The sequence below is a fragment of the Larimichthys crocea genome, chromosome I, assembly GCF_000972845.2.
Source record: "Larimichthys crocea isolate SSNF chromosome I, L_crocea_2.0, whole genome shotgun sequence".
Taxonomy (NCBI): Eukaryota; Metazoa; Chordata; class Actinopteri; family Sciaenidae; genus Larimichthys; species Larimichthys crocea.
The window spans coordinates 37162962-37180692 of NC_040011.1; the positions used below are offsets into that span (position 1 = coordinate 37162962).

The following is a 17731-nucleotide window of genomic DNA, read 5'->3' on the forward strand; positions in this document are numbered from 1 at the left end:
TAAACATTGCAGAGAATATGGGATAACATGTGGGGTCAAAGAGGGAAGAAGATGGATTTTACTGTATTAATCAAAAGATATAATGAGTTGAAAACAGTAATGGACTGTGGACCGAGGGTGGAAACACCAGAAATATTATATGAAATACTGTTAAACAATCCAGATTAAGACAGCAGGGGAGGAAATAACGTTCATGTGGGTACCAGCTCACTTAGGGATACCAGGGAATGAAAAAGCAGATAAAGTTGCTAAGGGGCAGTAAAGAAAGAGGAGGTGGAAATGGAGTAAAATGATCAAAAGCAGAAGGAAAAAGTTTAATATGGAAGGAAATAATCAATCAATGGAACAAACATTGGAAGAACCAGAAAAAGGGAGCATTTATATAATCACAGGTGTAGCAGAGCAGAGCAGGTGACATGAGCAGATTAAGAATAGGGCACAGTAAACTCAGTATATTAGGAAACATCCAACGGTCGGTGTAGCTGTGGGAGAGACAGTGGAGCATGTGATTGTTGCTTGTCATGGTTATGAAAGGGAAGAGATGATGGCAGGGCTGCAGAGACAGGAACAGCTTGAGAACAGTTTCAAGAGTATATAGGAGGAAAATCATTATGGGATATCTTGTTTTTAACTGGGTTAATAAAAATATTTTTTAAAAAGAAGTAGTAAAGAAGTAAAGTCCAGAAGAGGGCAGTGAATGCACCAATACAGACGCCGACTTTCGGAGCCTCCAGTCCGCCTGTGTCGGTTGTGTCCCGGTGTTCGCGGCCGGCTGGAGCGTCGATAAGACGGAAGGCACCGGATGTGGACCTGAAACACCAGCGAGCAGCAGCACGGTAAGCCTCAGTCACGATTATAACAGGCGTACTTTAGCCTCTATCCGCTCTTATAGCTTCATATATTCACTTCATTGTAACAGGAGTGACTTTATATCGTCTCTTTGTTCGATGAACGAGCTCGTTAGTGATCAGAGACGGAGGAGCTTCAAGGACTGACGGTGCTCACATGTAGCCACCACAGCTAACCACAGCCAGCTCGTCCTTTTACGCTTTAATCTCGTTTTTTTAAAGTTCACAGTGTTATATCAAGATATCTGCCCGTAACCTTTAAAATGTATCGTTTATGAACAACTTTATTACACATAAACGTTTTCTTATTTTTCGGTGGAAACATCTGTAAATTAAGTCATTGAACGCTCATAAATCTGTAACATGCAGCCAGTGATGTTGTTAAATAAGTTAACCACAGATCTTTAATGAAGGTCACAGCTGATACTTTTATTTAGTGATGTAGATTTATTACAGGTGTTTGTGAGACAGTGAACCCTCCATGTGTATTATCTAACATAATAATGCAGCTATAGATAAAGTAGGGGTTTATCATATCAAATGTGTTTATTATTTTTTACTAAGATACTCTGTAAATAAATAAACTTTAGTTGATGTTGGAGTCACATGACACATATGAGAAATGCATTAACACACAGGAAAGTGATTCAAAGCTACATTCATGACAAATCAGAGCCCGTACATACATTTATAGATTACTAATTTAAGAAATCTATATATATGATGCTTAAAAGAATGAGTTATACAAGTCATATGAAGGGAAACACGAGTATTAACCACAATTATACTACCTACTATTCAGTGTCATCTGCATGCCGATTAATATCTGCATATTCTTTAGAAAGGATGATTTATATTCGATTAGGCATGTATTAAGTTACGGTATTCCAGTTTGTTGGACCTGTCCTTTGGCTGGGTATCATGCTGTGACCCTCGCCGGCAAACCTGATGTTGTGGTTGTGAGAAATTTTCGTTGCTAGGGTCTGTTTTGTGAATTTACTTTTGTCCTTTTCAGATCAGCTCTCTGGTGAACATGGGCCGCCACTTTGGAGACTTAGCCAAGATCAGGCATATAGTCACATATGGTCTGTCCCCCTTTGAGCAGAGGGCTTTCCCCAAATACTTCTCCAAGGGAATCCCCAATGTGTGGAGACGGTTCTCGGCCTCTTTCTTCAAAGTTGCCCCCCGTGAGTTTTTATATTGCTATGTCTGTGTCATAAATCATAGGTAGATCAATGCAGAGGTCATTTGTTTTCAGGTAGAAGTGGATCATATGGGTAAAATCACATCACTGTACATATAATCCATGAAGTGAAACTGATTATATATTGTGATATGTTGATGTCACTGTCCTATCACCTGCAGTATTTCCACATTAATGTCTGTAGACTACCAGTTATGCACTCCCTTTGCTGTGCCAGCCTCTTTAAATTCAGATAGAAAGAAAGATTGAGTTTCATTACTTTCCACTCCAGTTTTGACTGTTTCCAACCTGTGAGCGATGTTTGATTTGGATCTCAGGTTATCATGTTTACTCTTTCTAAACAAACTCAGGGGTGCTGAAGTATTCAGTTGGGCTGGTGCTCAGTCACATGATGGGCCTGTTACCAGCTTTGACACCACCAACTGTTGTCAACTTAAAAGGACAATTATCAAAACCTAATTTTACTCAGTTACTTACCTTAGTTTCCAATCAGGATTTTAATAATAACATATATAAAATGTTATTTGTTTTGTTCAAACACTGTATACGAACTATTCACCTAAAACTATGAGGGGGGGAGGCAATAAGTTTTGTTTTTTTTATGCTGGTAGCAGATACTGCTGACCCTCCCGCATGAACAGGCGGATGCAGCAAAAATTAAATCTTGAACTGTGACAATGTTCCTTACATGACAGGATTTTCTCGTGCAGAACAGCAAAACATTTGACGACTGCGTTGAGTCATATTGTCTCTGCAGTCTGTTCGAAATGTAACAGAAAAGATTTGAATTAAATGTAAAAAATCTGGTTGTTTTTATTTGATATTTAAGAACTAATTTCAATTTTTACTTGATGCCTTTATTGCACAGCAAAGTTGTGGTTAAATGCAATTAAATACGGTGATGTTCCTGATGTTAATTTTGTTTTATGATCTTGCTTTTGCAGCAATGACCCTCATGTACGTGACATACACCTGGGGCAACAGCGTCCACCAGCAGGGCAAGAGGAAGAACCCCGCTGACTACGAGAATGACGAATAAACGCCTCTCACCTTTCTGAAAGCTGTCCTCTGTTATTAATTCTAACTCTGTATGTTTCACCAATAAAAATGAAAGATATTTATGTGAATCCAGTGTTAGTTGATTTTATTCAGCCATCTTTGTGGTTGAATTTCTAAGATAAGGTCGACTTTATTGATGACACACCGCTGAAATTCACTTGTTACAACGGCTCACAAAATACAAGATGATAAAAATACTCCTGCATCTTGCATACTGGTGCAATACAACCTGGTGGCTCAGCTGGCACCCCAGGGGAGTGGGCTCCCCGCATACAAAAGGCTGAGTCCTTCCTGCAGCGACCCGGTTATGCCTCAGGTCTGTGAGCCACAGATGTTTCCTTTGCAGTGTGTTGTTCTCCCTCTCTCTCCCAGCTTTTCTGCCTGTTCACTCTCACAGGTTGAAAGCTGTCCAGGGCACTAAATTCGTATTATAACTTGTGAAACTGGCAGCGACACCTGCTTAAATGTTCGTTTAATGTGGGTGTCGAGGCAATGCTATAGTTTTACTAGGTATAATACAAATGTGCTTAAGTGATTCATTTATCAACAGAAAATGAACTGCAAGTCAAACTTCAAGAAAAAAAGCCAGTTAACACTTCCAGTATGTGTAGATTGTTTTATATCTTTGTAAATTGAAGATTGTTGGATTTTGCACAAAGTAAAGTGACAAAAAAAGATTAATGGGAATTTCCTGACATGTTAAAGACATGTGGATGCATAAATGAATTGATTTTAGCAATGGTGCTGCTTAAAAGTTAAAACATTCTTTAGTGTTTAATGGGGGTGTCAAGTGTCGACATGTTAAAGATGGATGCACATCTTTTGGCAATGATACTTGCTTAAATGTTGAGTCAGTCATTGAAACTTCAAATTATATTAAGTGTCATGACCTGGCTCTGAGAGTCATGGGCAAAAGGGAGTCCACACCATGTACATTTGTTTAAACAATTCTTTATTAAATCCAATTAAACCAAATTAAACAGTCATAAAGGATTTGAAATTATGGAGTGTGTAGAAGCAGTGGTGTAGGGTGTGCATGAGTGTTGATAGTGTGAAGCAAAAGCACAGGACAACCTAAAGCATCAAACTAAACCAAACCAATACTGACTGGGGACAGCGGAGCCCAGAACATAGCAAAGCTAGAGAGCGGTCAGAGAAGAGAATGAGCACCTGGTTGCAGTGGCATAAATACGCTAATCCAAAGTAACATAATAGAAAACACCTGCAAACAGAGAAACCACACCCAGAGAAGAGGAGGGGGAAGGGACACACCCAGAGGATGTGAAGTAATGATATGTGAAGCATTAATCTGCAATAATGGTGGATGTGGTGTTTTATTTTAAAGTAAGATACCTGGAGCCACAACACTAGAATACAATAGAATAGAGACTATAAATCCTTTATACATGCACTTTACCTGAAATACAACCACCCACCCATACACACAAAGGGACCATAGACATGCAAATGTGGTGGAGTGATGGGCAGCCACACAGATAAGGAGCAGTTAGGGGGTTCAGGACCTTGCTCAAGGGCAATGCCCAGGAGGTGAACTGGCACCTCTCCATACTTCCAGTCCAACATCCATGCTTTGATCCATGCTGGCCATCCTCCGGTTCCACATGTTACACTCCCAACTGTTACATATTTCATTTCATTTTTGATAGACCGCACTGTTTATACTGTAAATTCTGTCCATACTACCATATTGCCATACTTATATTTATACTGATAATACTATTGTACTACTATTATAATGAACAGTGACAAAACTGAGGTTCTCCTCGTTGGCACCAAACCAACATTATCCAAAACCAGCAGTTTCTCTATTGACATTGACAATTGCTCCATTCCCCCCTCCCCACAGGTCAAGAGTCTGGGTGTCATCCTCGACAGCACACTGTCTTTTCAGTCTTACATCAACAGCATCACCCGGTCCGCCTATTTCCACCTACGCAACATCAACCGCCTCCGTCCCTCCCTTACACCTCATACCACTGCCATCCAGGTTCATAGCCTCGTCACCCCCCCGCCTGGACTACTGCAACTCCCTCCCTTCTTGGCCTCACCCACAAATCTCTCCATAAGCTCCAATTGGTCCAGAATTCAGCTGCCCGCATCATCACCAGAGCCCCCTTCCATCCACCACATCAGTCCTGTCCTGCAACAGCTCCACTGGCTCTCGGTCAAATCCTGCATAAACTACAAAATCCTTCTGCTCACATTCAAAGCCATTCATAACCTCACACCACCATGTCTCTTGGATCTTCTCCATGTTGCTGCTCCCCCCTCATTCCCTCAGATCTTCCTCCTCCATTCACCTGACTGTCCCCTCCGCCCGTCTCACCACCATCACCACCCCAGCCCTGGACCTCTTTACCTCCCGTCAACTCACAATTCAAGTCTGCACTTAAAACCCACCTGTTTAAAATAGCCTTTTCCATCTGATTCAATTGCATTGTCCTATTTTAACCTGTTTTTAATGTTGTATTCTTGTAATTTGATATACTTTTATGGTTCATTTTGTTTGCTTCTGTTATTTGCTGTTTACTCTCATTTATTGTAAGGTGTCCTTGGGTGACAGAAAGGCGCCTATGAAATAAAATTTATTATTAGTTCTGTTTACACTGTGCCATATTGCCACATGGATGTCTTTTAGCTTGTATATATTTTTATTTTCTATATATTTTTTTTACATCTTTTACTTATATTTTATATTTCATTCATATTTCATTCATTCATATATTCATATTTCAAACACTTTTCTCTTTTCACGTGCTTATGGCTGAGCTCTTTTAAAGAACTTTTGAAGAATTTTTTAATCATAATCCAGTGATTTGTTTAATGTTTTAAATTGTTTTCAAATTTGCTGTTTTAATGATTTTAAATGACATTCTGATGTTTTAAATTAAATTTTCTCCTTTTTTTTTTATTTTTTATTTCTATTGCTTGTCTTAATGTCCAATGTTTTTCCTTGCCTCTGTAAAGCACTATGAATTGCCTTGTGTACGAATTGTGCTATACAAATAAACTTGCCTTGCCTTTCATGTTTATGCTGTTTGCACCGGGATAAGAGGGAATTAGATAATAATAGATAATAGATAATAAAGCTGACTTGACTAACAGCCAATCTAGCTCATTATAACCGCTCTGATATATTAATACGGGCGTGTAATTGGACTGGCAGCTTCGTTTGTGCGTGTCTGAACCCGCCGCCGTGACGACTTTCCCGGCCTGTGGGTGGCGCACGTTAGCCGGGTGCAGCGCTCTGCAGTCGGACGCGATTGGTCGGTGACACGGAGAGAAAATTCCTGAACGCTCTCACGCATCAAGCCGGCGTACCGCATGCTGCTACTCAGCTTCATGGAACAAGAACAAGGGTGTATCACCGTCCGCTGACTGAAACCCACCGTAGCTGCTGCTGCTGTCTTTGACTTCATCTCTGTTCTTCCGTGTACTCGCCGCCCCCCGTCTTCGCTCTCCAGTTAGCCCAGCAAACATGTCAGTCGTCGGGTTTGACGTCGGCTTCATGAGCTGCTATGTAGCGGTAGCCAGAGCCGGAGGGATTGAAACGGTTGCTAACGAGTACAGCGACCGGAGCACACCGTGAGTATTTAATTCAGGCATAAAATCCATGTGTGTTATCTGCGATGTTCGTGATATAAATAAAGCCACTTTTGTTTTTATTTATTTTTTTGTTTAATCACATTATAACGAGTGAGGCTAACGGTGCTAACCTAGCCAGTTAGCCGGCTAACGGGTTTCACAACAGGAAACAGCATGTGATTGCTAAAGCTAACGCTAGCTCCAGCGGCACCTTTTGTGAGCAGGAGAGAAATCACCGCAGCCGCCTTCACATCACCAAACACAACCTGCGGGCGACACGGTGTGGTGATTTAATCGAGATGTTTTAGAGGCTAACACAGCACCTGCCCGCTCAGGTGATGGATTATTATTTTATTTTTTTTACACTGCAGGCTTGAATGAGCTCATGATGGGAGGAGGCCGGATCCCGGCTGTCAAAAAACGAGCTTAATCACTCCATTGTACTTCATTTTCAGACCCGCGGTGCATAAAGCAACCCGATGAAGCAGTGTGCAAGATACAGGAACAAATATCATCACGTGAAATCGTTGTCATCATAATTATGTTACCGTTTTTTAACTTGGGTTGCACCAATCCTACATGAACAATCAGAAATACTTTATTAATCCCCGCAGGGAAATTGTGTTTGTTACAGCAGCTCCCAAACGGAAAGTGAAAAAACATTTGAACATCCCAAGAAAACACTTTAACACTATACACCTATAAGATATCCATTTTAACACTATATACACAGGTATAAATAGGCTAACAGTTAAATAAAACCAGTAACAGTAAATATGATGTATATAAATCTAAAGAATTTAGTCTTTGAGAGACTGTACAGAGAATACACTGATTGTTTAAAGTGCAGTATGCATGCATGAGAAAATTGCAAATATTCGACAGCTACTGGACTTGACTTGTATCTGTTATTCTGAGGGAGGAGTTGTAGAGACTGATGCTCACAGGTAGGAAAGACTTCTTCTCTGTGGAGCATCTTGGTGCCAGCAGTCTCTGGCTGAAGGTGCTCCTGAGTCTGTCCAGCACCTCATGGAGTGGGTGGGAGTCATTGTTCAAAATAGCCCGCACCTTAGACAGCATCCTCCTTTTCCAACACCACAGTCAGCGAGTCCATCTGCACCCCCACAACATCACTGGCCTTACGAACAAGTCTATTCATCCTGTTGGCTTCGGCTACCTTCAAACCGCTGCCCTAGCACACAACGGCAAAGGAGTTGTGTGCTGGGGCAGCGGTTTGAAGCTGCATCATGGTAGGTAGGTAGGTAGATAGGTAGGTAGATAGATAGATAGATAGATAGATAGATAGATAGATAGATAGATAGATAGATTACTTTATCTATCCATGTTGCAGTTTCAAGTATTACAGACATGCTATATACAAAAGGCAACAGGTAGATACAGTTTAAATAGAGTAAAGTCTAAAGGGTGGAAGAACATATATGTAAAAATGTGCACATAAGCTCTCTGGAAATTATTCAGGGAAAGATGTAACAGATGTTGCAGATGAGTGACATGGATCCTGTTTCTGTTTTTTAGAGCATGTGTTTCTTTTGGACCCCGGAATCGATCCATTGGTGCAGCTGCAAAAAGCCAGGTATGTTTTCTGGATACACAACACTGTTTATTTGCAAGCAACTTTTCTAAAACCATTAAAAGCAATTTTAAAGAGGTGTGTTTTTGTCAGTTATTTGAAGGTGGGTAAGTCTGTACAGTCACAGATGTGTTTTGTGGAGAGAGGGAGCAGCTACAGAGAAGGCTAGATCAGCCCATGTTCGGTGGTGGAGTGATTACTAACCTGATAAAAGAGGACCAGTGGATTAAAAATGAGCATGATCAAGACCAGGCATGAGTGCAGCATCACTAAGGAACAACCTTTCAAGTCATGAATTAACATGTTCTTTGTTTTTTTTTTTCCTCAGGTCGTCACAAACTGCAAGAACACAGTCCAAGGGTTCAAGAGGTTTCATGGCAGGGCATTTTCAGACCCCTACGTGCAGCGTCTCAAAAACAGCTTGGTCTACGACATTGCACAGATGCCTACGGGAACAACTGGTATCAAGGTATGGAAAGAATGAGAGTCATAGCTGATATATCAGTGTTTGGCAACCTGTTGGTTGTCTCACTTGTAGCCTAGACACACTGGATATCCTTCATAATTATCCTTGTAAAATTCAATATTCGCTCTGAGAGATCATCAGCATCATTCGGTCAGCCACTCTAGGTAATAACCTGTCAGAACGATTTTCCGTCGAAGAAGAGGAACAATCCCTCAAGCTCTCACATTCAGAGCGAGGAGGAAAGCCTTCATTCAGTTGGGCATATTTATGGTTTAAACCACTAACTGGTTTCGACTCCGCAGTGACTCATCAGGGCGGGGATAATAATAAAAATAGACTGATTACACCTGATAAAATTTGAAGATGGTATACATGGATATAGACTTTGTCACGTCAGCAAGTACAAAGAAAACACACGTTCACAATAGTATCAAATGTTCAAAAATATGTCATAATACATACAGTAGGATGATACAGTCACATGTATGAGTGCACTTACAAATACTGTTCACTGGTTTATCATCCATTTTCCATTCAGAGCTGAATGTCTTTTTGTGTTCAGAAAACCTAATGACGTTCTGTGGTGTTGTCTGGTGCTTATACGTTTACAGCTTTAATGCCATCAGGCACTAAAAGCTTGTAGATGAACAACTATTTATTGCAGCTGTGACGGGGCTCATGTGCTTCTTGAAGTTGTGAAATGTCTCTGAAATGTCTGAAGTGAGATAAGGTGGAAAAATGTAGCTGTGATGATACAGTGGAAGTATAGAGGACATTTAGACTGAGAGACGTCGGTGCCTGGAAACTTGAGTTTCTGATGATGTTAATTGAAACAATAAGTCAAACTGTGCCTTTTTGGAAACGTTGGTTTATTGTTCTAATAATCTTTTTACATTTGTCCAGAGACTGACATGAATAGCAAGGTGTTGAGCCCATTAACATGCAGTTACTTGTTGTGCAGATGCAGAACAAAGTAATAATCTTGTCTTGTTTGATGACTTGTTACTCAAGGTGATGTACATGGAGGAAGAGAAGGTGTTCAGCATTGAACAGGTCACCGCCATGCTGCTGACCAAGCTGAAAGAGACGGCAGAGAATGCACTTAAGAAGCCCGTTGCTGACTGCGTTGTGTCTGTAAGTATTACATGTACCTGTGAAGTTTTGAAGCTGTCTGCGTAGAGGGACAAAATTTATAGTCTCTTTGACAGCATAAAAAGGCTTAAATCCTCTTCCCACACAGGTGTTTTCACTTCTGTTGCCTGGTTACAGCTGCTATCAGCAGAGGTGTGGACTGGAGTCACTGTTTTTGATGACTCGCAGCATAAATGACTCGAGACTCAACTTTGAAGTTAAAGACTTGATTTGATTTGAGGCACGATGACTCCAAAGCCTGTGTTCATTTTATTTTTTCAGTTTAAATATTAAAAATGTCAATTGTAATGCTACGAGGAAATGCACAGTGGGACTGATTGGATGACTACACTGTCAGTCCAGCTCCTCTTGATGCTACCGACCCCACCATGCCTGTGCCAATCAAAATGAAGACAAATATACTGTTATAAAGATATTTCTGGTTTCATTACATTTATTTCCTATTCATTGAATATTAATAATTGCAATGCAACTTCAATTAAATGTCATACTTTTGAACGGGTTAGATAAATTGGCCAGTTATTGGTTATTATTAGACAGGAAGTGATACTTTGTCCCTTCGTTTTATAAAGACTGGATCTTGACTAGAGGTCTAATCAAGCAGGTTAATTAAAAAAATGTGAGTGAGTGTGCAGAAATTAATCCATTTCAAATGCTCTTCTGTGTTAACAGGTTCCTTGCTACTACACTGATGCTGAGAGGAGATCAGTGGTCGATGCTGCTCAGATCGCTGGTCTCAACTGTCTGAGGCTCATGAATGAGACAACTGCAGGTCTGTACATGGTGTTTTTGGCGCAGGACTCGGGCAAGGATGTGCATGTTTGTGATTGTTGTACTGCCTGTGGCTGCCACCCAGACTACCATTAGTTATAACATACACACTTTCACATTGATTGCAGTAAGTGTTTACTTTGTTAGTAATTGAACAATCTTCCATGTAGTTGCATTGGCGTATGGGATCTACAAACAGGATCTCCCTGCTCCGGAGGAGAAGGCCAGGAATGTGGTGTTTGTGGACCTCGGCCATTCTGGATTCCAGACATCAGTGTGTGCCTTTAATAAGGGCAAACTCAAGGTGTGTAGACAAAGAAATACATTGCACGGCCTTTATTAATCTACGAGATGCCTAGTTTCGTCTCTTCAACTCTCTCTCTGCTTCTTCGTCGTGTCTTTTTTAGATCCTTTCCACAGCTTGTGACCCAGAGTTGGGAGGAAAGGACTTTGACGAGGTCCTGGTGAAGCATTTCTGTGAGGAATTTGGCAAGAAGTACAAGCTGGATGTCAAGACAAAGCCCAGGGCTCTGGTCAGACTCTACCAGGAGTGTGAAAAACTGAAAAAACTGATGAGTGCCAACTCCTCCGACCTGCCGCTTAACATTGAGTGCTTCATGAATGACATTGATGTCTCTGCTAAACTGAACAGGTACACCAACAAGATACCAACAAAGTATCCATGGTCCATATCTACTGTGTCATTCTGATTTTTAAAGCTTAACTCATGTTTACTTTTTCTCTTGCGTAGGGGAGCGTTTGAGGAGATGTGTGCTGATATTTTAGCCCGAGTTGAGGCTCCACTGCAGAGCCTTCTGGAGCAAACCAGTGAGTATTGTGTTTACCTGCTATATGCAAGTAATATATGCAAGTTTATGTTTAGTTTTGTGATAATAAAACTGTTTTTGTTCCCCAAGAACTGAAAAAGGAAGACATCTATGCAGTAGAGATAGTGGGTGGTGCTTCCAGGATCCCAGCCATCAAAGAGAGAATCAGCAAATTCTTTGGGAAGGAGTTAAGCACCACACTGAATGCTGACGAAGCTGTGGCCAGAGGATGTGCTCTCCAGGTATATAATACTTGCTGGCCCTTGCCTCCACCCCACACATTTGCAGCATTTGAATCAGCATCTTTTGATGTTTTTGTTTTTAGATTTCAAATGTTTATTATGACTGTGACTCTCATCGAAACACTTGTTGTGTCTCTGCAGTGTGCGATACTGTCACCAGCGTTCAAAGTGCGTGAGTTTTCCATCACAGACGTTGCTCCCTATCCCATCTCCTTGAAGTGGCATTCTGCTGCAGAGGAAGGTCTGAGGTAAAGGAACAACAAGACAAGGTTTAAGATTTCCTCCTGTCTTTGATCTGAGAATAAATGAATGTAATAAAAACTCTGACGTTTGTTTCAGTGATTGCGAGGTGTTTCCCAGGAACCACGCAGCCCCATTTTCCAAAGTGCTGACCTTCTACCGGAAAGAGCCTTTTTCTTTGGAGGCCTACTACAATTGCCCTAATGAGCTGCCCTACCCTGATCCCACTATTGGTAAGCAATTAAAGCTTCCTAAGTGATCTCTGACCACTAGGGGATTAGAAATAGAAGCAGCTAATGTGTTAGAGACTTTATGCTTCTGCCTATCTGACAAATGGAAGCCCACAGCTCCTGTTAGAGCACAAACATATCTGATAAACATGATCAAATGACATTACCGACGCTATCAGGAGAGACTTTCATTATTACTCTCATTTTTCTTCCATGCAGGTCAGTTCATGATCCAGAAGGTTGTCCCACAGGCATCTGGAGAGAGCTCCAAGGTGAAAGTCAAAGTGCGGGTGAACATCCACGGTATCTTCAGTGTGTCCAGTGCCTCCCTGGTTGAAGTGCAGAAGTCCGATGAGACAGAGGAACCCATGGAAACAGAACAGGCCAATGACAAAGATGGAGAGGTACTTCAGGCTTGAGTTTCCTTTTGATTAGTACTTCTACTTTTGTTTTGAGATGGTAATAAAACACTTTTTTATTACTCCTCTGCAGAGCAAGATGCAGACTGATCAGGATGAACAGGGACAAGGAGACGGTCAGAAAGAAACAGAAGAGAAGACACAACGTGAGAATGAAGAGATGGAGGTAAGATTTTGTAACACAGAGTTGTTAGTTTCTTAGAATATCCTTACAAGGAGATCAATTAATAAGTTCGACCTGTGAGAAGCTTATAATGTTCAGTTGGTCCTCATGCATTAACTGAGGTTAGAAATTTGAAACACAGTGTGGTGCAATGCAGGAACAGGAATCAGGAACCAGTTTTAAATTGTGTAATTCATTCCTCCAAGCCTTCCTTCTGTTAATGCTGTCATGTTTTTGTGACAATGACATCCAACAAATTTGTCTACATGGAGCTGTGACAGAGGAAAAAACTGTCCATTACACAAAGAAAAAATGACAGCAGTGCTGGTTGTCAGATGATCATCTCAGGAAAGGGTGCATGAGTGCTCTTGCTGAGCAAGCATGTCCGTTAGTGAGGGTAAATATCCTGTTATGGTAACATTAGGCCCATGCAGGCAGGCTTAACTGATTTTTTTTCTTAGACTAAGAAGGCCCCTTTTTATCCACAGAGAAAATTGAGCAGGATAAGTAAGGAATTGAACTGATGAGTAGAATCGATAATGGCTTTGGTGTTGATTAAAATCTCGTCAGTTGCCTTGCCAAGTACAGTTTAACACAACACTCATTATGGCCTAATGAAAAGGAGAGCAGCACATCCCTGACACTGTTTAAACAAAAGCTAAACTTTGTTGTATAACGTGATTAATGCACTAGATTTCATGAGATTGTACACATGTTCTAAGCTGTCATGTCATTGCATTTATTTTCAGTGAGTTTGAATCTGAATGCCTGTTCTCTTACCATTTTTTTTAGACCACCACAGAGGAGGGCAAAGGCGAGAAGAAGTCCGACCAGCCCCCAAGCGCCAAAAAGCCCAAAGTCAAAACAAAAGTGCTCGATCTTCCGATTGAAAACAGTCCACAGTGGCAGCTAGCAGATGACATGCTCAATCTTTTTGTAGAAAATGAGGTAACTAAACGTTCAGCCATCACATACACACACAGTACTAAATGCACTCATCTGACTGTCATCTTTAATTACTTGATCTATTTTCAAGTGTTTAGCGGTTACAGTTGCTGTTTGGCTTCTCCTCAGGGTAAGATGATCATGCAGGACAAGCTGGAGAAAGAGAGGAATGATGCTAAGAATAATGTGGAGGAGTATGTGTACGACATGAGGGACAAACTACACGGGATGCTGGAGAAGTTTGTCAGTGAATCTGTGAGTAAACTGTCAGCTCTGACTCATCGTAAAAAAGAGAGAGTTGTGATCAAAGGTCGCACCTAATAATGATTTTTATACTTTTAGGACAGAGATGCGTTGTCATTAAAGCTGGAGGATACTGAAAACTGGCTGTATGAAGATGGAGAGGACCAACCCAAACAGGTGTACATTGACAAACTGGCAGAGTTGAAGGTAATTATTGCTAAAGTAAATTAATTTTTTTCCCCCTCAATCGATTGGTTGATATTTATTTCTTTAACCGACACGAATACTGTGTTCACTACAGAAACTTGGCCAGCCCATTCAGGAGAGATATACAGAGGCTGAAGATAGACCTAAAGCCTTCGATGAGATGGGAAAACAAATCCAGCTGTACATGAAATTTGTTGAAGCGTACAAAATGAAGGTAAGGCTTGATCTAGATGATTCCTCTTCCCCTTAACTACACCGAAATGAAAGTAAGACTGCTAACGTTACATTTATTATTTCCAGGAGGAGCAGTATGACCATTTAGATGAGGCAGATGTCACCAAAGTGGACAAGATGGCCAGCGATGTAATGATCTGGATGAACAGCGCCATGAACCAGCAAAGCAAACTGAGCTTGTCGGTGGATCCCTCCATCAAAGTAAAAGACATTCAAGCAAAAACAAGGGTGAGTGTCCCCTTGTTAAATACCAGATTACTAAACCACTGAGATAAGTAAGTCTGAGGAGGGAATGGAGTATTTTATACATGGAAAAATGTGTAGCACTGCAGCTGTGAAATAACTTTATTTCATTGATTAATTGGCTTTCTCGATGTCAGCACTCCCTCACACTCGTTTTACAGTCTGTCTCTCGACTAGTGCTCACTCTTTCTTTCAAATCATTGGAAGCAAACCAAAAGAAACTTCTTCCTATCACAATTTTGCCACAGACACAGATTTAGAAGCTCTGTACATGAAATAAACAAAGCCAGAACACAACAGATAAGAGTATCAGAGTTTTGTCCTTAAATCCACCTGCAGTGCCTCAGCTTCAGCAACTCTGCAGGTGCACCTGAAGTGCTGCAGGTCATAGCATTTTTTTTTTTCTTTTGGCCGACACCCATGTGGCCTGCACTGCCACAGTCAAATGGCCAGATTTTGTATGTATTTTTGTATGTGTCCCAAGATGGCTAGATTTATCTAATAAATGCATATTTCTGGGTATTCAAATAGTCCAATTCATACGTTGTCATTGGAAGTTGCTTCATGCTGTTGCAGTTATTTTGGGAGCCAGGGCCAATTGCTAGATCTTCCACACAGCCGTATTTCTTTTAATAAAACCATTATTAAATGTCATCTTCTTGGTCTAATTTTCCAGGAGCTCTTCTCCGCTTGCAACCCCATTGTGACCAAGCCCAAGCCCAAGGTGGAGCTCCCCAAGGAGGACACGCCTGCAGAGCAGAACGGGCCTGTCAACGGACAGGAGAAACCCCAGGAAGAAACTGCAGACAAGGGAACGACCGAGAACACAGGCAACCCCACCTCAGAAACCACAGAAAACAAGCCCGACATGGACCTTGATTAAAGTTGCCTAACGCCTCCCTAAGCAAAGCTGAAAATAGGGAGCTGGCTGTTTCAGATTGAGATGCAGCCTGGGTGTATATCAGAGCAGGTTAAAGTGTTTCAGGAACTGCAATTCAAAGTCAAAAAGCAGGCAGGGTGAGTTAGCACAAGGGGCCCAGCTCCTGGTGGTATCTCTGATGACATAGCATGCCCTCTCTCTTTCTGGATGACATAAATCAAAAGCCAGCCGCAATAAGCCTGTTTGACAATGAGCGCTGTACACATGATGGTATTTATTTCTGTTGTGTACTCTGTACGTGTTCTGGTCTGTGTCACAATATGGTTTTAATAAAGTTATTAAAATCACATGTGCCATCTTTATTACTCTGATTAAAGATAGCTAAGGCTTCACAAAGGGTATTTGTTTAGCTGGGAGGATGCTAGGCACCACTGAAGACACAGCCTCTGTCATATTTCTGGGAATTTGGTGGGTTTGATGACATGACCAGGAGTTAAAATCCCACTTGGTAACACGTAAACATTGTTTTTTTTTAATTTATTTTTTAAAGTCTGATTCTTTAGACCAAAATTTAAAAAATTGTACTCTTTCTAGGCAAAAGCTCAAACAGAATGGGCATCTTATTGGAGAAACAAAACTTCCATGTTTAATTACATTAGATCCAACAGTTATGAACAAATGTGAAATTTGTGTTTAACTAGAAATTTAAGAGTCAAGTTGTTGCTGGGGTAAGCTAATGTTACATAAAGGTTCTATCAATTTAATGTTGAGTCATTTAAGTTATATAATTCAAATAATGTGGTTTGTTAAATATATAGGTCAAACATTAACTTAATTTGGTGATAAAGCAGTAGAATAGTAAAGTATTGTAAAAAAAAAAAAGTGACATGAGGCATTTAACGTTATATAGCCGTTTTGCGTTGCCTAGCAACCACTGTTACCGTTCTGCTAGATAGCGTTACATCAAAGTTATATCAATTTAATGTTAATGAGTAATGTAGGTTGTATAATTTAAATAAATAACGTGGTTTGTTAAATGTATAGGACAAATATTAACTCAATTTGATGATAAAGCAGTAGAATAATCAAGTATTGTAAAAAAAAAAAAGTGACATTAACGTTATATCGCCTGTTTTACGTTGCCTAGCAACCGCTGTCACCGTTCTGCTAGTTATCTAATATTACAGCTAAACAAAGCTAGCATTAGCTCTCTGAACATGCAGCTTACCAAGTAGACTCTGTTTGTTTTTTTAAAGCCGAATATTACTCGACAGGCAGTTGTCGTTAATTCAAGCACGCTTAAACAGCATTTCGGGATTTGGTGTTTTTTCTTTTTCTCAACTCAAAGAGCTATTTAGCATGCCAGCTAACGTTAGCTGGTAAAACTAGTTCAGTGAACGTCACTCCGCGCTGAGCGCTGTTTGCATCGAAAGAGCAGGAGTCACATGATTCATCCAGACCTGTCTGCTGCGAGTAAAAGCTACACATAGTCCAAGGTTTAAGTGTATGCATAACTGTTGTCTTTGTGTTTTTATTAGGAGGCTAATAGGCGACAGGGAAAGTTGGCTCATGTTGTGCCGTTGTGTCAAAGTTGTCACAGTCTTTTTTTTGGCAGCTTGTTTAATGCAAGAACAGCGATCTTAGATTAGTTATCCTGACGGGTCTAAAGTCTGATTTAGGTGTGTTTTTGTCCTGAATTACTTCGAGGCTGAGCTGCATCAGACAAACAACACGCTCCTCTCCCTGTCTTTCTTTTTTATTTTGCTCCAGGACAATGAAGCGGATCATCCTCAATGACTACGACCAGGCAAGCGAGTGGGCGGCAAAGTACATCAGAAACAAGATTTATTGTTCAAACCTGGGCCCGGACAGATATTTCACTCTGGGGCTCCTACAGGTAAGTAGGAGGTGACAACACCTAAAGTTGTGGTTTGTTTTTCATAATTTAAGTAGGCGATACTGTGATAAAATTACATCTGCGGTTCAGCATTAGTAGCGGAAATACCCTGTACATGTACTTTTCTTTTCACTTTTAGCTTGTGGATTTGTTAAAATCTAACATACATCATATTTCTGTGCATCAATGTGGTGCGTGTAAACTTTATATGGCAAAAAGGCAGTATAGCCATCACAAAACTTAAAGGCGATTTAAAATACAATA

The 17731-nt window shown here is 40.7% G+C and overlaps 3 protein-coding genes across 4 annotated transcripts in view; all 3 read left to right on the forward strand.

Annotated features, from left to right (window-relative positions):
• Window positions 1-3173, forward strand: part of uqcrq (ubiquinol-cytochrome c reductase, complex III subunit VII) — a 4050-nt gene extending 877 nt beyond the window's left edge. The window contains exons 2-3 of the mRNA XM_010754760.3: window positions 1864-2035; window positions 2997-3173. Coding sequence (XP_010753062.1) covers window positions 1882-2035; window positions 2997-3091 — 249 coding nt within the window. The 5' untranslated portion in view covers window positions 1864-1881 and the 3' untranslated portion in view covers window positions 3092-3173. The remainder of the gene's footprint in view (window positions 1-1863; window positions 2036-2996) is intronic.
• A 3141-nt stretch (window positions 3174-6314) lies between these two features.
• Window positions 6315-15684, forward strand: hspa4b (heat shock protein 4b). The gene is made up of 19 exons (XM_010754752.3): window positions 6315-6717; window positions 8254-8311; window positions 8637-8777; window positions 9786-9908; window positions 10599-10698; window positions 10868-11001; window positions 11105-11349; window positions 11449-11525; window positions 11615-11766; window positions 11908-12014; window positions 12106-12239; window positions 12456-12640; window positions 12729-12821; window positions 13611-13766; window positions 13893-14018; window positions 14106-14213; window positions 14308-14427; window positions 14514-14675; window positions 15367-15684. Exons 1-19 carry the CDS (start codon window positions 6611-6613, stop codon window positions 15571-15573), a joined length of 2535 nt encoding a protein of 844 aa, XP_010753054.3. The 5' UTR covers window positions 6315-6610; the 3' UTR covers window positions 15574-15684.
• A 1359-nt stretch (window positions 15685-17043) lies between these two features.
• The window catches only part of gnpda1 (glucosamine-6-phosphate deaminase 1), a 3540-nt gene continuing 2852 nt past the window's right edge, over window positions 17044-17731 (forward strand). Inside the window, exon 1 of one of the 2 annotated variants that reach the window (XM_027286904.1) lies at window positions 17044-17066. The gene's annotated coding sequence lies outside the window, so the exon portion shown is untranslated. Of the gene's footprint in view, window positions 17075-17731 lie in introns of both variants that reach the window. The other variant, XM_027286899.1, reaches the window with a different exon arrangement.